A 19,100-nucleotide genomic window follows, 5' to 3' on the forward strand; every position below is an offset into this window, starting at 1 on the left:
GTTGCGGCACGCGACGCCTACCAATACATCCTGTCCGAAGGCTTGTAAAGAGTCACTGTATTCCCCAACGGTATGACGTAGATGCATGTTGATGTGTCTCGATGAAGATGCAAGGTTTGTGATGGAAAAGAACGGTGGGGTGCTTTCGAGGTGCATGATCTAGCCAGTTTAGGAAGGTAAGGAGAACGAAGCTTCTTCACCATGGGATGCTTGCCAATGTTGCAGCGGCCAATAGGTACATTAATGATCTACCTCGCTATGCGTGCACGCTGCACTGTTGCTATGTAGTTTCAGGCGCGGTATTACGAGCATGCACGCTCATACTGTCACAGCCTTGAAAAGCAGGTTCTTCCTCGCATCCGGCGACGACTGCCGTCCCACATCCAGCTGAGCATACCGCTCCTTGCTCCCGTCCTCATTTTTGAAATCGTAGTTCAGTATCAGGTTCGCGAGGATCATCTTGATCTCGTTTGCCGCGAAGAACCTGCCAGGACACGCATGCTTTCCATACCCGAACATCAGGTTCTGTTCGTTGGTGGTGACAAATTGGTTCCGCGCGTGGTTGGTCGCTGTGCCTCCTTGCCTCAGCTTGTAGGCTCGAAAGCCGTCGAAGACGTCTGCGGGCTCAGGGTTCGAGTAGTTGGCTGGGTCTTGGTAGACGGCATGAGATGCGACTTCGATCTTGACGCCGGCTGGAATGTACTGGCCGTTGGAAAGGGTAAATCCACGCGTGACCTTGCGTTGGAACGACGTAAAACCTGTGCATGACGTGAGATTAATGTGTTGGAGGAGGCGCTTGCCTTTCTAAGTCGCTCACCTGGAGGATAGAACCTCATCGATTCTTTCATATAGCTGTCCAGTTTCATCATTTGCTGGAGAGCACGAGTTGAGATTGTGCCTCCATTCTCATTCATGACCTGGCGAACTTCCTCCCGAATTGGCTCGATGTACTCGGTTTGGACTGCAAGAGTATAAAGACTACATACCAGTAAGCCATACACTAATCATACCAGATGCACATATTGAGCTTACATGTTTGTGGCGGTCAGTGTGGTGGTGTGGATAGACGCAAATATTAGCCCAAGAACTATTTGCGCCAAGTGATGTGTTGATTTGACGCCAAATTCGCCTTCTCTGCTCATAAGCCAAGTCACCATATCATCGGGCTTCTGCCATTCAGGTTCGTTCTTCTCCGCATCACGCCGTGCCTGTATAATCGGCTCTAGAAAATTGGCTAGATTTTTGCGGGAGGCCTGCAGCTTTTTGACCGAGTCAAGGCGAGGCGCAGACCACGGTTTGAAAAGGGGTCGGATCTTCTTGATCTCCAGCTGTGCTGTGATGAGTTGCATGGTGTATTCAATGGACAGTCTTTGATACTCCTCGTCTCGGCAAAGATCTGGGCCGACCAAGACCCGTCTACACTCACGTTAGTAATTATTTTGCTCCTGGGTTCCAAACGACATACCCGGTGATCATGGCCACCATACTGACGAGCTTGCTGTAGATGTTGACTGCGGTCCAGTCTTCACATGTGGGCATGATCTCCTCTAGCGCTTGCAAAACCTCAGAATACACCACGGGATTCAGGCGTGCTAGGCTATGTTAGCGGTGAGAACTAATTTAGGGCACGTGAAATGTAATCATTGCGAACGCACCAAGTGCTGGTGTCAGATCGGCCCTCACAGCATGCACTCCCAAGGGTTCGTCGGCGAGGAGGCCTGTATACTTTACTTCCATCAACTGCGCCGCGTCAGCTCGGCTGCTTTCGTCAGGTTCTTTCTTCACACTCACATCCGCAACGGCTTTCGGAAAGCTAACAACAGTGTCGGGCAGTTTCCTCAACTCGGGCAGAAACTGAGGGCTTATCACAATTGTTTCGTCTCCTAGCTGAATTTAGAATCTCGCTGTGGGAGTTGAGCAGTGACTGGTACCATCAGAACCAGTCATCCGAAAGACCTGGTTCTTAAACTAGACACCGGTTAGTCTGCGTACAAAAGATGTGCAAAGTCGAACAAACCTTCTCATATCCCTGCAAGTACATGCTCTTTCCGTTCTTGAGAAATTCATTCCTCTGCTTCTCACCACCCTCCGCGAAAGCTGGCAGTTTCGCGACTTGGGCCTTGAAGTTGAGCCTGGGAAGATAGTAACATGCAACAAATATCAACGCAGCTATGGCTACTGTCTGCGCCGAGTGTACGAGACTTTGGAAACCCTGGACTTCCATGTTATTAGATGGTGGTGGCTAAAAAATGAGTTCGCATTACCTATTGGGAACAAGTACCCTTTAAAGGTCGTAGGCACCTTGCCGCCAAATTACGGCCGGTACCGCACAGCCGTCATGAGGGCCATCGGCTCCACTTACGGTTGCACACCGGCTGTTCACACCAGTATCCCCATAGGGTATACGGGCTATACGGGATCATCAAGGGTGCGTAAGCGAACGGCCAAGGGGAGACAGTCTAAACCGATGTGGCAAGGTGCATGCAAATCATCCATCCACAGCCGCCGCCGTTACAACTCCCTTTTTCCCCGACCTCCCTGGCCAATGGCAAGTCGCTCAATACGTAAATGCTCCATGTGGTGTTCATCTACAAGGTGCATCGTCACACATACAGACAGCGGCCAGTTACAGTCCATCCTGCAATGGGACAGGGTTGAGAGCTTTCGCCTGGATCAGGCGCCTTGATTGTGCTTTTTAGCGTTCGTCGATCCCCACAACTAGATTTTAGTTCCATTCCACCAGCGATAGAGATACTCGAATCGGTAATAGCTTCGTCAGATTGTCACGTCCCGGCAGCAATCCTTGGGCGGCAATTTCCCGTACACACGTGTCTCAGAATTCACTCCTTCAGGCTCCTTCGCAGTGTGCTAGGCAGCGCTTCGTGGGAGATGATTGGATTTGACAACCCCGCAGAACACCTGTTCTAAATTAAACGTCGTGTTGTACGCGATATGCCGAACCAATATTTTGATGGCTGTGCGATGCACCCGAGATTGTGGACCCCGGCATCCTCGATTTGGATTTGTTGATACTCTGTTGAATTTCCCAGACATTTCGAAACCAGATCGTGCGTAGGGTGACAGACATAAGTAGGTGCGCAGTAGGCATCGGACAGGAGTCATTAAACATGAAGAAAGACAGTTCATATAGTGGGTTGATCGTCTAGCATCGTTCCATGTGGGACGTGGTCAACATGTTACGGAAGTCTGTTCGACCTAGACTGATCCAGGCCTGTCAGTGTTGGTGGTACGACAGCGAGTGGCAGGCATTAGACTCTGTGTACCGTCGCACGGCCACGCGAGCCGATGGGCACTCGGCACAGGAACAAGTCAAAACGATGCTGATCCGATTGAGAAAACACTCTTCGATTCTTTCTTGACTACGGAGGACTCACACGTATACCGTACATGGAGAAGATGCTGAATGAACAATCTCTACACACTTTTGATGTATATTCTATCGTGGCCTTGAAACTATCTAGACCGCTTTCACGACTTCGGAAAATATTGTGTCAGCACGAGAAAATTCCTTCTCGGACCCAGATTTAAGAACCATGTTCAAGAACGCCGTGACGTATGTGACCGTCAGCTTCATCATGCGGTGACCCTCAATCGATCCTAAAACCTGTTCAATATCGGCTGGCAACTTTTCTTGAAGACCAAGAACTGATGTGATCAGCGGCAGGTCAGAGAAGCTGTAATGCGCGGCTCCTTTGACCTCAATTTCCTTTTTCCAACTTTTCAATTGCGGCCACACTGTCTTCCAAGACGGATCTGTTTCTTGCGTCTTATTCTCGTGTCCGATCAGCATGAAGGGACGATCAAGACCGGTCTCCAGGACAGAACCAAACATACTACCGTCGATATTCACGCCTCCGCGGAGATAAGGCAGTTGTTTCAGTGTCAACGCTGCGGCCGCTCCTCCGAACGAATGTCCAACAATGGCAGTCTTGGGTATGCCGCCGCTATGACGATGCGTAGGAAGAAGCATGTTGCGGAGTGATGGATTTGCAAGCTCCCTGTAAAGGAACGTGATATCTTCGACGCGAGTCGCGAGAGCATCTCCAAGTTCAGCATCGCTGATGTCGACTCCAATGATGGTGGCATTATCGGGAAACTCGACGATATCGGCGTCGTAAGGGTGGTCGACAGATACGACAAAGTACCCTGCAGCGGCAACGCTCTGAAGCATGCTATGGTATATTATGCGAGATGTTCCAAGTGCGCCGGAGAATACAACAAGAGGCAAAGCTCCAGAAGAACACAATCTTGGAGTATTAGTGCAGCTTTGCAAACCAAGAGATTGAAACGATCCGTTTGGGAGACCGTAAGCTGCGAACTTGTCGTCTTCGAATATGGCGGTTGAGGGCGGCATGTATGCTTCCAGGTGGCTACGGCGACAGGCTGAGACCGGAGAGAAACCGGACACCATGATTGCTCGAGCTCGACCATCCTTTGCGAATGGATCAGCCCTTCTTTGATCTGTCAAAGACATGGAGGTAATAACGATATCCGAAGGATTGGATCCGACTACTGGTAGTCTGAGCGTGGACGTTGCAAACGATGGAACGCACCACGAGGCGACAAGAAGAATAAGAATACTTTGTAGCATAGTAGTAGAGTTGAAACTGATCGAGGCGAATATTAACGAAGTACTCAAAGCTGTAATACACCTAATGGACCGAACGGAGGTCATTATATACTGTGGCCCACTATGCAAAATTTGAATCATTCATTGCGCCTGTCAGCCTAGAAGGCCACGCAAAGAAAAAAACGGACCACATGTCTGTCGGTGCATCTTGCTAGCATGTATCTGTCGCGAATGAATTCAAGGTCACCACTTTTGCGAGGAAGGGATCCGGTCAACACGCTCTATGACCACCGGATTGAGTCAAGCCTGTCAAGGAGGGCCGATGAGGCCAAGAACAATAATGGACTCATCTAGCCCTCGACACCGAGATTGTCAAGGCCATGAAGAAGCGAAGAGCATTGAGGTGAATGCCAAGCGCCAGCGAGGGCTCTCCTAACGTCTGGCACTTGTGTGTTCCCAAGCGGGCTTAGATACGTTCTTTCGCTTCCCAAAGAGGTCAAGTGCAACCCCGTATTTCGTCGCTCAGCCGTTGAGTCATTTGCGGCTGCGCACTTCCATCTCCAAATGGTGAAGTCCTCGTATCTTATTACAAAATAAAGTTGACAGTTTTCGCCAGGCGTCTCCACCTCGTGAATCAGGCGCGCTATCCACAATGTCTATTTGTTTCATGGCACGCGCTGTATCGTTACCCGATACGTATCCTTAGCTCCTATTCTGCCTCATCTACATTTTCTTTGTCGCTTTTGAGTGCATCTCGCATCATATGCCGTCAGCTATTGGACCCCTCGATGGGCGCAAAGCGCGGAGGAAGCGGTGCAACGCTTGCGTCAGGCGCAAGATCAAGGTATTCGCTGGCAGGGCCCGAGGCAGCAACGATCGTATTGCTGACCAAGGATAGTGCCATGGAGGCATCCCTTGTGACTACTGCAGACGAATGAAGCAGACGTGTGAATCGCCTACCCTACCGACGACTTTCGCGCCAGTATTCGTTGGAGAGAACGCCAATGGGAACCCAAGAGGCAAGCAGATCGTTCACACGGCTACAGAACGGACCGGCTTCTCCTTCCTGCGATTTACAGCGCCAACAATGTATGACAGTAGTGTTCCTTATTTTTTCATGTCGTTTCTGGCGATGAACAATCTGTCGAACGATCGGCTACCGGTAGTCGCGGACCTTGTAAATCTGATGGCAGATGCGCCTGCATTGAGAGACGCTATCTCCGCCGTAGCTGTGCATCATCGCAAGCAACAAAGTCCGGAAGCCGTACCTCTTGATGGTTACCAGGCTTTGCAATCATATGGTCGATCTATACGACATGTCAAAGACCTTATTACATCGAAAACCTTTTTACACGACCCATCTGCACTCTGGACCACATTCTTCCTGGGTCTCTTTGAGGTAAATGGTTCACTGAACGATCTCATTCGGAGGCTCAGGTGTTAATGCAAGCCAGTTGATGCGTGATTCTACAGGGACCACCTGGTTGTCGCACTTCCTACATGGAACGTGTGCCATGTTGAAGCTTCTTGAACCGGAGACTCTGTCACGAGCAGGGCCGAGAAACTCGCATAGACGGATTTTCTTCCTCCAAACTCGGATTTTCGAGATATCCCGTTCATTGATTTACTCATCCCCAACATTTCTATGGGATGCAAAGTGGACAGCTGCGATAGCAAACCTGTGGGATGGAGACAGTGCTGCTCTCTGGCACCCCAAGGAAGCTCTATTTGACCTTCTACCCAGCTTCTCGGAATTGAGTATCTGTGTACTTCAATTTGCTCTGAATGAAACGCAGCTCCCTCCAATGGTGCACCACAATCTGGCTCAATCTCTCGCCGATGAAGGATTTGCCTTACAGGAGAAGCTACAAGGGTGGTATGAAGAGACCCAGTCCTGGGAGCAGATGTGCAAGGCCGACCAAGCATCTTCTATATCAACAAGCTGGCCTGACACGGAGCTTATGATAGGCTATGCCTATTACCACGCGATCAACATATACCTTTCAGGGACCTACGACTACCACAAACCATGGACTGGGCCGGGTGCACCTCGCGCGCCGATCTTGACTCGCGATGAGATCGACTTGCACGTTTCTCGGATACTCCACCACAGCCGCAGTCTTCTAGCACATGGAATATCAGGCATCATTCTGTTCTTCCCGCTCAGGGTAGCTGGTGCCAGAGCCATCGATTTGTCATTACGCCAGGAGATTTTAAGCCTTTTCCAATTAACGTCTCAACGAGGCTTCGTCGTAGCCGAGGCTCTTGTGGACGACTTGTTGGAGCTTTGGGGATCAAAGAACTACCATTTTTTCAACTAATTCGGTTTCTTCTGGGGTATGTTGGCACTCAACGTCCCGTATATCGTACCACGGTACCGGTGTAGGCACACGCGTGCTTGTCGCGTGTTTGTGACGACCCAGGGTCGCATCACTTGGGCCACTCCACAAGACTAATGGTTCAACAATCGTTGATAGCTACTCAAAGTACTATTTAAGTCGTGAGGTGCACCGGGCTTCGACTTGCTTTCCAGATTTCCCCCATCTCGACCACGCAAAATCATCCGCTACCTCTTGTTATTGTTACAGCCAACAAAATGCCGACAAGAGACTTCCGACAAACAGGACCTCACGAAGTTGCGAGGAAGCAGGACCATCGGCGAAGCGATTTGCGCAATGGCTAGACAAGCAACCATCGGACAGTCAGAAGGTCAGTCTTACATGTTCTGAACAACTACCTCCTCTACTTTTGCTGCCTTGAGGCTGCGAGTAAGGATCTACGATGAGGTTGTCACAACTGCTTTCGCGCAACTTCCGTCCTACTATTGGCCGGTACCAAAATGTTTCACGAGTACAACGCATACGCCTCGGACATATCCGCAACGGTATGGCTACTGCCTCACTTAAAGTACCACGGGCCACCGAAGCAGTGAGACTCCTTGCTGACGCGGTGCCGTTCACTATCTGTTCCCAGCCCTCTGCATCAGGCAGCTGGCTCTCGGATCTACTAGAGAACATGGACACTGTACATGTTATCGACTAAAAAAACCAGCATGCATCCCGCGGAACCAAGTCGTGGCAAGATCACATAGACGCTTCGATTGGCAGATGGGAAACTTGATGATTGGAGGTGATTGTCGCATGATGGAAAGCGGGCACCGTGTTGAGGCCAAACCTCCCTCAGCGCGAAACGGTTCGCTCAGATGGCCATATTGCAGCTGCACCATAGCCCATTGGTCCGCGTTCGGATCCCTTCGCTTGAATGCCTGCCCTGGTGCCGCAATGAGGACGACATGGACCGTATTTGCGTCAGACTGTATGTGAGGACATTCTTGTTTGGATGCAGTGTTACCAGGCTCCCGCGATGGTCGAGGAGCTGGGTCTGCACTTACATTACGTTTATGACGAGGGAGCACAGACTTGATCACTGGAAGAAGAAATTGGATGCCGTGGGAACGCATATTGAGTGGGGAGTGGATGGGCATGTTGAGTGGGACGTGAGCAGCAAGGACGAGCTGGCTGTGTCTGAGGCAGCATAGGCCAGAGCTTGACTATCGACTTTGCGGCGCGGAAGCCTGACGTGTATGCTCTCGCGCCGGAACACACAGACGATATATTCTGAGGCGAATCACAATCGGCTGGCTGTTGCGCGATCCAGGGACACATCATCCATTGAGTCGAACAATTTGTCGCCACTATCAGAGCGGTAATATCATCGTTCATGTAGTCCCTACAGCTTTTCCAACTTCTGATGCCAACATTCCCTCCAGTCCCTTCCACTTACACCACCCACCAGCCTATCTCAGATCACAGCCCCCTACCCCCTCAGCGGATGCTCCCCGAACTGACTTCTCTGCCCCATCTCCACCCCACTCCTCTGCCCCTCCCTCGCATACTGCACCACCCTCCGCTCCCATTCCCCCAGCACCTGTTCCCTATCCTCCCCATCCACAATCCTCCCTACCGCCTCCGCAAGCAACATCGCATCCAGCGCCGCCTGATTCGTGCTCGCCGCGGTATGCGGTCTAAACCCCGCCAACGCATCGCCGCTCAGCACGACCCTGCCATCCCTCTCCAGCACCGCCCGCGGACTGATCACATCCGTGATAGCCTGCACAAACGGGACCTCGGTTTTCTCCACGAGCTCCGCGAATTGCGGCGGTAGTATCTCCCTCGCTCTCTCCTTCTGCTTCGTCCAGACGCCATCTCGTATCCCGCCCGGCGGGAGCGTGATGTGGTGTCTCTTGCCTTCTTTGTCTGTCATGAGGTCGACGTGCTCGGGGGAGTCCGCCGCGTAGTTGACGTACCAGACCCAGTTCAGCAGGCGTTTGCCGGGCTCGACGGTGCCGTTGGGGCCCGGGATTGTGTATGCGAGGATCTGGCAGCCCGAGGTGTGGAAGAAGGGGAATTTCTCCACGAAAACATCGCGCGCGGAGGACGAGACGGACGTCTCGGGGACGGTGCCCCGCCACGCGACGTACCCGGCGTAGGTTCTCTTCACGCTGGGATCGATCAGCTTGCGGATTGTAGAGCTGGGCCCGTCGGCGCCGATGAGCAGGTCTGCTTCGAAGCTTTCGGATTGTCCGTCTGCGGTCGTGGTGTGGATGACGAGGGGAGTTCCGGCGTCGACATCGACGTCGCCGACCTGGTGGCCGTGTCTGTACACCGCGGTGCCCTCGTTGTCCATCGGTTCGGGCGCTTTCGCGTATTCCGAGTCGATTGTATCGAAGTTCGCGCGCAGGACATGGTACAGGAGATCCCAGCTAGTCATGTGCTGCTGTTTATCTTCTCTATCGATCACGTTTCCCTTCCTGTCGAGGTACAGCCGCTGGTGACTGGTGACCGCTAAGGGTGTATGCGTTCTATCGTGTCTCTGGAAGAACTCCTGCACGTCGCCGGCGGCGACGACGCCAGCGCCCTGGTCATGAAGAAGCTGTGTCGGGTTCTTTTCGAGAATGCGGATGTTCAGGTTCTTGCGGAGTTGCTTCAGTGCAACCCCAAGGAAGAGGCCGCCTAGTGAGCCACCAACTATCACGATGTTCTTTGGTTGAAGGTGTGCCATGTTGTCTGGGGTTCATTTGGGAGGAGCGACACACGGCGCATTATGAGGCTTGCAGCAACCCTGGTTCGAACATTGATGGCTGTCATCATTACAGTACACGTCGGGAAAGGTAGGTGTAGGGGTGTGGAGAGAGTCAAATGGACAGGGTGTGAATGACATCATTTTGCGCTAAAGTTGCGGTTACGGCCACGCGCCTCACTGAATTCGAGACCTTCGACCTAAGCAAGGTACGAACGCGATTCGCCGGGAGAGTATGCCACCGGCTACGATCACGATGTGCAGGTACGAGACAATGTGGTGTGTGAGCACCGCAAGTGTATGAGCCCGCGGGCGGTGTGTTGGAAAAAGAAAGCACGGCCTAGGCCGAACATGATCGAGCAACGATGTGAACGAGGGCGCGCTCGATGCAATGCGTAGAAGGACTCGACTTCGTGTATCGGTCGGTGAGCGCGTGCGCCGTCTCTACGAGTGACGCGGAGTGGGCGCGATGGAGCGGTTCGGTCGACGTAGCAAAGGTGCTTCGGATTGGAGACGTTCGTCGGCATGAGAAAACTGCACTGTAAGCATACACGGACCAAAGATGAGGACCAGGCCGCGCGTGGCCGCGTCCAGCGCAGACCTCCACGAATGCGGGCGCTACCTCAGCTATGAAGCTTCTGGTTTTGTACCATTGTACTCGGGGGTGGGACGTGCGAAACGCAGCAGCAGTATGGATGCGGGCGAGCGATGCATTGCGCCGATGGGGGTATCGATTCGATGCCTTCGTGGTAGGGTCGCGGTGTGACTATGGTCGGGCGAAGACGGACGCGTTGTTATACATTGGCTTTGTGCCAGCGCGTCGTCACAAGCATCTTGACCGACCGTGAATGCGACAGCCACGGCGGCCAACATCAGTCGCTGGCCTTCGTCGCCGTAGCCAAGAGACAATGGGCATCTCGCGCGTTTCGGCAGCACGACGCGTCGAGCACGCAGCTCGCTTTGTTCGACACCCACGTCGCAGCCCGACGCCCACCTGGGCATCAAACTCCCACACCCTGTCTCATCGCCAACCTCTTCCTCGCCTGTGCAGCAACGCCGCAGCAAACAATGAAAAGAAACGCGTAGTTGCCAAAAATTCCTTGCCGATCCGAAGACCAACAAGAGCGGTCATAGTTGTAGTTTTCAACTAGCAAAAACGCTACCTCAGACGAATCTTCACTGGTAAGCGTAAAGCTGCGAGGAGTTAGCGATGCGCTCGCGAGGGACACTTTTGGGGGTTGGAACTTACCCCGAGCACTGGGATAGGGAACAGGAACGGGTGAGGGTGTGGACGCGTTGATATAGATTTTCGGTGCCAAGACGCTAGACGGGTCATGTGATAGGCACGGACAGTCGCTGCCTTGCGCACTGGATTGGGATTAGCGCGAGAGCGTGAGAAGAACGCCCATGGTGCTGCGCGTTGACAATTCTCAAACAGAGGCTGGAGCAGAGTTGTGTTCGCAGTCTCATCAGTTTTCTCAGTCCTGTCGCTGTTTTGAAATGTCCATCGGTTGCATCTAGCCAATGACTGGCAGCTTAGCGTCGGCTGTAGGACTTTCGCTCTTTGCACGACGACCGCTGTGCGGGCCTGACGTTTGCCTTCGCATGTGCTTCTGGGGCAAGAAGACTCGCTTGACGGCTCACTAACGATATTATAATGTGATGTAGTGGACAAGGCTGCTTCAGGTGGGATGCATTCTACTATTCTAAAGCTTCACAGGATTTCCAGCACGATGTGTAATACTACAGTTGTGACTACCTATGGCAACGAATGACTAATGCATGTGTTGCCCAAGCGTGGAGTTGTCAGTGGAAGTGAGGTGTCAGGAAGGTGGAGGAGGGCGAGCAAGTGGCGGGCCTTTGACCACCGAAAAGTGGTCTGTGTCGACGTGACCAGTGAGCTCATCTTTCTCTTGGGGGTGTGGTGCATTTGAGAAAGGAGGAAGAGCGGTGGTACCGGTAGCTGCTGGCTGGCGAAATAGAAGGGTCCCACGGCGCGGGCCGATCACCAACGTTAAGGCAGTAGGCCCAACCCATCTCGCAAACCCTGGGTAGCAGTAACTAAGAACTTCTGTGTCCCTCCAGTCAGTCGCTCTGTAAATTGCCGAGGCTTTGACTCAGCACGGGGAATCTTATCTGCTAATTACATGCAGCAGACATCCTCGATCGCATCAGTGCATTTTGAACAGCAATGCAAGCAAATGCAAAACAGCTAACACATAATCCACGAGCAATCCCAAGCATGGCAGAGAATCAATGCAGCGGGATAGTAACAGAGAAGTTCACGCAGACTCCCAAGTTGTGGGATCACACATCGCAACCATCCGGGTCACACAAAACCCACGCGAACTCCAGGAAATCTATGAAGAGTGACATTCACAGCGCCAACACATACATCATGCACACAATCCTCTCCCCTTCACGACACCTTTCCGAAAGGCATGTGCTCCTCACAAAGATTTACCGTGCAGCAACTCTCGCTCTACCGATTGACGAGGAGCAATGCCCCCTAGGCCAAAATCCAAATCCAAGTCCGCCACTCCAACACCATCCCAAGGCCTGCGGTACCCCTACACTATTCGCCGCATTTACTTGTGCGGCCACCCCGAGGAGTACGTCCAGATCGAGAGAGCATACCACACGAGGCCGCCCCGTATCTTGCACACCCTCGTACCTCAGCCGCAAGTTGTAGCTGGAAGGTCAGTGGGGGCATATGGACAGACACGGAGGCAGTGTACCGCGTGTGCTTCTTCGCTTGGTCAAGGCTCTTTTTCCAGGTCGCGGGACGAGGTCGAATGGGGAAGGAACAGGGTGAAGAACAGATTCCTGCATGTCTTGATGAGAGAACGGTTCAGTGGTCAGGGAGAGCGCTCGATACCGTGGCCAAAAGAAAAAGAACGCGGGCTCGGAAGTGAAGAGTACAGAGGCTTGCAGGACATTTACGAAGCCATCGGGACTGGCAGAGATGTACGGCCGCATAGTGCGGTGTCGTATCAGGACCGCGTGGCGAGGAAAATGGTGGAAGGCCCCGCACGGGAAGGTCATGCGAAGGTGGCATATGTGCTGCAGACGGCGGTGCATGCTGCGCTGGCAGAGGGGCTGGGACATGGGAATTTCGAGGATACCGAGCTTGAGCGGGAGCAGCTTGTCGAGGAAAAACACGAGCTGCTTTCTCCCAAGGCGACGAATCCGCGTTCCCTAGTATCCACTAACGACAAACGGGCACAGAGTCCCAAGGAAGGAACGGGCTCCAATATGCGTGGTTCTCCAAGCAGTCCATCCGCACCGGCACCGATATCACCTCGTTCTCCCCAACGAGCAACACCACGCTCTCCCACGACCAACCCACCACAGCCCCGCCGCCCACCAGCACCCCGACAACCCCGGACATCTCCCGAGCACACCCATCGCCCGGTCCGCCCCAAATTACCCGCCGACTCGCAGCAGGAAATCGCCCACCACCGCGCCCTCGCCCTCGCCGCCCTCGAAGGCCGCGTCCCCAACGTCCCCACTCCCGGCGAGCGCCACTCAGACACCACTCCCACATCTGCCCCTCGCGTTCCAATCCCCCGTCCCAACCCCGCCACCGTGCCCTCGTACATCAGCCGCCAGCGCCCGTTCGGCCCGACCAGCGCCTCGGGCGGGACAACACTGAGCTATGGGGACGGTCCGCGGAGGTACGACGGCGTTCCGATTGCGGCGGTGATGGAGACGTTGTATCCCGAAAACAGGGATGGGAAAGGCGAGGGAAGGAAGGACGGCGAGGGAGTGAGGCTTGAGAGAGGTGGTTATGCAAGTTTTCGGAGCTTTGAGAGTCAGCGACATCCTGGGCCTAGTGCTGGGAGTACGAGATCGAGGGGTTCGGTGGGGAGTGCAAAGAGTCACGGTAGTGGTGGGAGGCGAAGGGGAGATGGAGAGTCGGTTAGGAGCTTTGGGAGTAGGAAGAGCGATGGACGACGGGGGGATGCCAGGTCGCCTAGGAGGGGTTGGAGGCGGTGAGAGGCTGAGGGTGGTGTGATGGGGGTATTGCTGGCTCGTCGGGTCTACCATATCTGGTTTGTGCGAAGCTTGTAGTAGGCACGAGTTAGGATGCCTAGGTGATTGAGATCTGGTTTTGTTCTTCGTGCCGTAAAGATTTGCCGTCGCATGACCGTCAGTGTTTGAATCACCGCCAGACGCGTGACTTAATTTTGCAGCGAGGAGACCAACCGCCTCGGACATATTCCTCGGACACAGCTAGCTGACATCGCTATCACCCACGACATGCATGAACGAACATCCTCGCTGCATCGGAACTCCATGGCTGCCACGGCAGCGCACCATGCAAGCCGCGTCACCAAACCAGAACAAGCTCCATGGCGGCTATATCCGCTGTCAGCAACATAATGCACCCTGCTGGAGAGATGCACATGCACCTCTCCCAACCATTCTTCCATCCTAGCCTCCCTTTAAGGATAGTAACAGGTCAGGATGAGGAGAATTGGCAGATGGTCCTGCCCGCCACCCAGACCCTCTCCGCGCCCATCCCCTCTCCTCAACCTCCCCCACCCACCATCCCTGAGCGTGAAGTAGAGTGTCGGCTTGTCTACGCAGCTGCGGTTATGTTACCACTGGCGCCCAGCGCAATCAGCCTGCCTTTTCCATCGAAGAGGTATACTTTGCCGTCACCGAAGATAGGCCGCCCAAACCGGACTGCACCGTCCACCTTCGGCAACGCAAGCTCCACGAGTTTCCCGTCCACAGGTACAGCTTTGTATGCCAACAGCCCCCTCTGTACATCCGTCACCCACACGATCCCGCTCCCGGGATCACCATTTTTACTCGTCACAGTCGGAATCCCGCCCCCGCCCCAGTGCGTGTTCTCCGTCTCGGCCGTCCCCGCCAACGCGAACAGCTCTGTTGATCCATTACCCGCCGACGCACTAAAGCGATACGCAACCAACGAGGCATTGCCAGGGTTAACGTAGATATACCCGCCTTCCAGCGGGTACGATCCGATCCCGCCGAACACCTCACCCCGCAGGTGTATCGTCTGCAGCACTGTATCGGTACCATTGGCACCAGTGCGGTACCCTCCCAACTCATCCAGATTCTGCACATACACCTTCGCGTTGCGGCCTGTCGACACGCCGATGTGTGGCACGGCGCTGGTATTGAAAGTCATAGGATCGAGGATGGATACGCCACCGCTGCCGATGTCCTGTCCCGCATCGGAGAGGTAGTCGGCCGGCCGGAAGAAGTCGAGCAGCTGTACGCCTGAGTCGTTTAGGGAGACACGAGCGATGGACTCGGAAAGAATGTCTTGGTGCGATTTGCCCTGGACTGGGATGCTGGAAGCATTTGTGTCCGTAGTTCCGCCATTGTCGATTGAGAAGAAGACATCATGGCCATCGGATGCAAGACCCATCCCAGACTGCCAAATCCCACCTGCGCCGCCACCATGCCACTTTGTCCAGTTGCTTGTCCACGGCGACGTCGGGCCGCCTTGTGTTACCCACCGGTTTATTGTGCGTGTGTTTATGTTGATGGCTACGAGGGTACCGGTGTAGTTGAAGGCGTCGCACAGCCCGCCGAAGCCAGCGTAGACCACATCGCCGACAGAAAGGAGGGAAGGACGCTGGAGGACGAGGCCGCCGAGGAAGAGCTTGCGTTCGTCGTTATCAGCGGGTACATCGTCGATGAAAAGGGGAAATTTGTAAACGTCGCCTAGGCCATCAAGGTATACGGCGTAAAAATAATAGACGCTATTAAGCGGAGGGTTGGCGCCGCCTGGCACGCGGTAATCCCTTGCGCTATGAGCATGTAATCAAGGATACCTGGGAGATGGTTGGCTCACTCGATGTATGATTTGACGAAGAAGAAGGCGACGTCGTACTCTGGGTATATCACAGGCGTGCCCATGATGCCCAAGTTCTTACTAACCGTCTCGCAGTACGCCCCGGCCATGGGCCATGGTGGTGCGACTTGCCTCTCGTACATAATCTCGCCTGTGGTCGCATCGATGGTGCGGACGACATTCTCGGTCGACGCAGTGAAGACGATTTGTTTCCCTGATGCGAGCGTATGAACTAACGGTCTTGCGTAGTGCTGTGGATGTTACCGCTTATCAACGCAGAGACTTGAGTGTTCTACTTTTTCATCCGGCTTGAAGGTGAAGTTCCACAGGTGCTGGAATCGCGAGAGCGACTCTGGCCCGATGTTGTGGTCGCCGCCAACATAGCCAGACTGCGCGATGTCCGCATCACGAGGGGAATCTGAGGGTGCGGAATCGATCAAGGATGCGAGTGAGAGAAAAAAATGGACTAGGGCGAGAAAATAACGGGTGCGATGCATCGTGCAGAGGCGAACTTGCAGTCGGATACCCACCTGTAACGAGGACTAAACAGGTGCGAGCACATGTAAGGAGGCATGATGGGGAGGTTCATATTGCACACGACGAGGTTTGCGGTCTGTGAATCCAGGTCCGGCAGTCGCTGTTCACATAGTACAATCGAGTCCATTCTTTGTGTCGCACGCTGTGTATGGTCGGGTTTACAAAGGGGCAATATGGTCTCTGGCTGAATGCAAAGCGACTTAGCATGGGTAAATGCTGGACAACGGGATCTTTGATCCAACACCGTCAAAGAGGCAAAGAGCGTTGTAGGTGTCGGAAACGTCTTTGAGGACGGTTCCGATGTCCCGCCCACACGGCTGGTCCAGATGTGCTCTGGATGTACGAGGCGGGCATAAGGACATTAAGGCCGCTTGTGACATGGGTGAGCGCGGGGGATCTGTTGCATCGTACATCTGCCGCGCGTCGCGTCCGACTCCTGACGTGTACATGTGTTGACGAGCGTTGCTCGGTGCTTTTGTGCTCTGGTGCTCGTGCTATGCGACTCAGGATTGCGATTGCGATTGCGATTGCGATTGCGATTGCGATTGCGATTATCGGATGTCCGGTGGGTCGGTGATGAAGGCCTTTGTGCAATGCAGTGCCAAGGGCTCCATGGGACGAGGAGAGTGAGCCGGCTGCGTGTCCATCGCCGGTCAACGGTGCGGAAAGAACAAAACGACCAAACGAGACCACGTCGATGCGATGCGCACGCGTTTTTGAATCTAACACCACTAGCGGAAGGGTGTCGTGGGCTCGTTGGGGTGTCGTCAGCTGGCGCCTCAGGCCGCCCTCTCGCGAAAGCGGCGTAGCGTCGTCGGGACGAGCGGCACTAACCCGTGAACACAAGCTTTTCTCGTCCGCTGGGCCTTCCACGGCTTCCATCCCGAATGCCTGTTTTCATCGTCTGACCCACTCCTGCGCCTCAGATTCCCTTTCGAGTCCAAGCAGCACGGTGCTCTTGCGCCGCTTTGCTTGGGCGCCTGCCTCGTCTTTGCCGACAGCCGTTTGCTGTGGCTTGCCTCGCCTTGGCAGTGCATCGCCTTGTGGACAGACCCAATCAACGCGCGTCGCGCATGCAAATCGACCGTCTCTAACAACGGCCCCGGTATACAAGACCGCTCGGGGGCAGGATGTAGCCGGCGCTATTCGGTGCACGCCAGGCGTCGTCATAGTCCCGTTTCGCGCGACCCGCAGTGCTAGGGTCGCGGGAACTGGCATGGGCGACATGGGGAGGGTGTGCGTGTCTGCGTCTCTCACAGACATGTCTTTTCTCCTGTCTTATTCCTCACACCCACCGAAACCCTGACTGTTCCTTTTGCTGCTGCTTCCCTTTCGTCCTGCGACTTGTCACGCATTGCTTTTGCGCCGTCCATCTTTGCATCCGCAGCCTACCGCCTGTTGTGAGCCTTGAAGGTGGTCACGCGACCAACGTTGACCTCACCACTACTGGTCCAAGATGCGATTCATCACACGATTGCACGTCTGCGCAGCGGCCGCACTGGTCACGATATTGTATTTCAGCTGGAGGCGACCCTCAACCGCCTATCTGAAAGACAATCTGCAAAGGGTGTGGAAGAATAGCCCCCGCCGCGTAGTGGTCTTCGGTGATGACTGGTCCGATACGGGCGAGTATCGGATGTTTCCACCACCCAAAGGATCGACCCGAGACAGGAACGCAGCTCAGGGGGACATTTGGGTAGAGACCCTCTGCAAAGAGGCAAGTGTGTCGTTTGGCTTCGCGGGAGGTTACTGACTGGTCACAGCTGACCTGCGACTGGGTGGACAACTTTGCACGCTCTGTCCCTGACAACGTGGGATTGGAGGCGGTCGGATCCATGGTCGACTCAAACATCTTCCTTGATGTGACCAGTGAATCGAGAAAGGAGACACTCGCTGTGTTCGACTTCAAGACGCAAGTGCAACACTTCATCGAGTTCGACAAGAAGAAGTGGAGATTGCCAGGAAGACACACAGCTGACGAGCAGACCGTTTTCACCGTCCTGTTCGGCACCTGGGACTTGCTGCAGTTCTCTCCTCTGGACAAGGATGCTGCCATCCGTGCCATAGACCGCAGTGTGAAGGAGCTTTTCCACAACCTCGATATCCTCGCCGATCACGTCGGCACGCTCAAGGTTACAGTACCCAATCTAATGGATGTGACATTTCTCCCACGCTATTCCGACAGGAAGAACGAGTCAGCCACCGAGTTTGCGCAGGATCAACATCAAGCCGTGTTTCTCTGGTCTTATTGGAACACGGCGCTGTCTCAAGCAGCCTCGGAATGGGCAAGGGGCGACGTGTTTGTGCCAAACGTCCACGACATCATCATGGAAGAAGTCCGTGCAAAACAGATGTTCACCAACAGAATTGCCGATGCCAAAGGGAACGGGAGACAGGAACCGCTCTTCGAAGAGGTTGAGAAGCCGTGTCTAGTACAAGATCCGAATGCTCAGAATCTGCAAGCAGCCGCGCACCCGTGCACTGACCCTAGCACACATCTATTCTGGTACGTTCGTACTTCTGCGCAGACGCATTGTTTCAGTCTGACCATACTGTAGGGACGACATGCACCTTAGCGGGCCTGCTCATGAACTAATCGGGAAGGAAGCCGCACGACTGGTACGCGGTAACGAAGCTGTCAACAGTGACGCCCGGCAACGAGCAAAGCTGCAGTCTGCTACCGACAAGAAAAGCGAAGGCGACAAGGGCGCTAACTTTGACCTTAAATTTCCCCCGGGATATTGATGGCTTACGCTGAACCGCTGTTCGACAGTGGACCATACAGCGCCCTCTCCGGGCGCCTGCTTGACAGCCGGAGGGTTGCATTCCGAGGATCAGCAGTGGCATGGTGGTCCCGGAGACCGATCGTAAGCCTGCTTGTGCGCCATTGTGGAGCTCCAAGCATTGTCGCTCCCTTGCGTTTCTGCGCTGGAATGTCTCAGCGGTCGGCAGCGTGCGGTCTTGGCCGCTTCTGGCAGATCGATGAACAAAGAACATGGCTAGCGAGCACCCGCGGTTCCGCCGCATCTGTCTGGAACAATGAAATTGCAGGCTCAG

The 19,100-nt window shown here is 54.2% G+C and overlaps 7 protein-coding genes across 7 annotated transcripts; 3 read left to right on the forward strand and 4 right to left on the reverse strand.

The window, feature by feature from the left end:
- Positions 1-318: 318 nt before the first annotated feature.
- CC84DRAFT_1148615 (cytochrome P450 monooxygenase-like protein) lies at positions 319-2,224 on the reverse strand (the record flags this gene model as incomplete). The annotated part of the gene is made up of 8 exons (XM_018176644.1): positions 319-758; positions 818-978; positions 1,033-1,416; positions 1,466-1,592; positions 1,656-1,740; positions 1,792-1,883; positions 1,932-1,968; positions 2,018-2,224. The coding sequence occupies 8 exons, from the start codon at positions 2,222-2,224 to the stop codon at positions 319-321; spliced, it is 1,533 nt and encodes a 510-aa protein (XP_018035661.1).
- Positions 2,225-3,478: 1,254 nt separating this feature from the next.
- CC84DRAFT_1148618 (PAF acetylhydrolase family protein) lies at positions 3,479-4,612 on the reverse strand (the record flags this gene model as incomplete). Its single annotated transcript, XM_018176645.1, has 1 exon — positions 3,479-4,612. One exon carries the CDS (start codon positions 4,610-4,612, stop codon positions 3,479-3,481), a length of 1,134 nt encoding a protein of 377 aa, XP_018035662.1.
- Positions 4,613-5,150: 538 nt separating this feature from the next.
- On the forward strand, positions 5,151-7,267 carry CC84DRAFT_834392 (uncharacterized protein). Its single transcript, XM_018187588.1, has 3 exons — positions 5,151-5,435; positions 5,490-5,990; positions 6,046-7,267. Exons 1-3 carry the CDS (start codon positions 5,355-5,357, stop codon positions 6,910-6,912), a joined length of 1,449 nt encoding a protein of 482 aa, XP_018035663.1. The 5' UTR covers positions 5,151-5,354; the 3' UTR covers positions 6,913-7,267.
- Positions 7,268-8,208: 941 nt separating this feature from the next.
- Positions 8,209-9,786, reverse strand: CC84DRAFT_1248190 (FAD/NAD(P)-binding domain-containing protein). Its single transcript, XM_018184253.1, has one exon. The coding sequence runs from the start codon at positions 9,650-9,652 to the stop codon at positions 8,408-8,410; it is 1,245 nt and encodes a 414-aa protein (XP_018035664.1). The 5' UTR covers positions 9,653-9,786; the 3' UTR covers positions 8,209-8,407.
- A 2,386-nt stretch (positions 9,787-12,172) lies between these two features.
- Positions 12,173-13,669, forward strand: CC84DRAFT_1218659 (uncharacterized protein; the record flags this gene model as incomplete). Its single annotated transcript, XM_018183021.1, has 1 exon — positions 12,173-13,669. The coding sequence occupies one exon, from the start codon at positions 12,173-12,175 to the stop codon at positions 13,667-13,669; it is 1,497 nt and encodes a 498-aa protein (XP_018035665.1).
- A 586-nt stretch (positions 13,670-14,255) lies between these two features.
- Positions 14,256-16,003, reverse strand: CC84DRAFT_1188072 (uncharacterized protein; the record flags this gene model as incomplete). The annotated part of the gene is made up of 3 exons (XM_018180968.1): positions 14,256-15,462; positions 15,507-15,757; positions 15,803-16,003. 3 exons carry the CDS (start codon positions 16,001-16,003, stop codon positions 14,256-14,258), a joined length of 1,659 nt encoding a protein of 552 aa, XP_018035666.1.
- A 1,400-nt stretch (positions 16,004-17,403) lies between these two features.
- CC84DRAFT_834466 (uncharacterized protein) lies at positions 17,404-19,043 on the forward strand. The gene is made up of 3 exons (XM_018187589.1): positions 17,404-17,760; positions 17,807-18,549; positions 18,602-19,043. Exons 1-3 carry the CDS (start codon positions 17,500-17,502, stop codon positions 18,786-18,788), a joined length of 1,191 nt encoding a protein of 396 aa, XP_018035667.1. The 5' UTR covers positions 17,404-17,499; the 3' UTR covers positions 18,789-19,043.
- Positions 19,044-19,100: the final 57 nt, after the last annotated feature.

This window comes from Paraphaeosphaeria sporulosa (genome assembly GCF_001642045.1).
Source record: "Paraphaeosphaeria sporulosa strain AP3s5-JAC2a unplaced genomic scaffold CC84scaffold_6, whole genome shotgun sequence".
In the NCBI taxonomy this organism is placed as follows: domain Eukaryota; kingdom Fungi; phylum Ascomycota; class Dothideomycetes; order Pleosporales; family Didymosphaeriaceae; genus Paraphaeosphaeria; species Paraphaeosphaeria sporulosa.

What these genes read in the sequence shown, in the direction of transcription:
- CC84DRAFT_834392 (XM_018187588.1), top strand. Translation starts at nt 5,355, where the DNA reads ATGCCGTCAGCTATTGGACCCCTCGATGGGCGCAAAGCGCGGAGGAAG. An exon ending in GCGTCAGGCGCAAGATCAAG is followed by an intron (nt 5,436 to 5,489) that starts GTATTCGCTGGC and finishes GACCAAGGATAG; the next exon opens with TGCCATGGAGGCATCCCTTG. An exon ending in TCTTCCTGGGTCTCTTTGAG is followed by an intron (nt 5,991 to 6,045) that starts GTAAATGGTTCA and finishes AATGCAAGCCAG; the next exon opens with TTGATGCGTGATTCTACAGG.
- CC84DRAFT_1248190 (XM_018184253.1), bottom strand. Translation starts at nt 9,652, where the DNA reads ATGGCACACCTTCAACCAAAGAACATCGTGATAGTTGGTGGCTCACTA.
- CC84DRAFT_834466 (XM_018187589.1), top strand. Translation starts at nt 17,500, where the DNA reads ATGCGATTCATCACACGATTGCACGTCTGCGCAGCGGCCGCACTGGTC. An exon ending in TAGAGACCCTCTGCAAAGAG is followed by an intron (nt 17,761 to 17,806) that starts GCAAGTGTGTCG and finishes GACTGGTCACAG; the next exon opens with CTGACCTGCGACTGGGTGGA. An exon ending in CCTAGCACACATCTATTCTG is followed by an intron (nt 18,550 to 18,601) that starts GTACGTTCGTAC and finishes ACCATACTGTAG; the next exon opens with GGACGACATGCACCTTAGCG.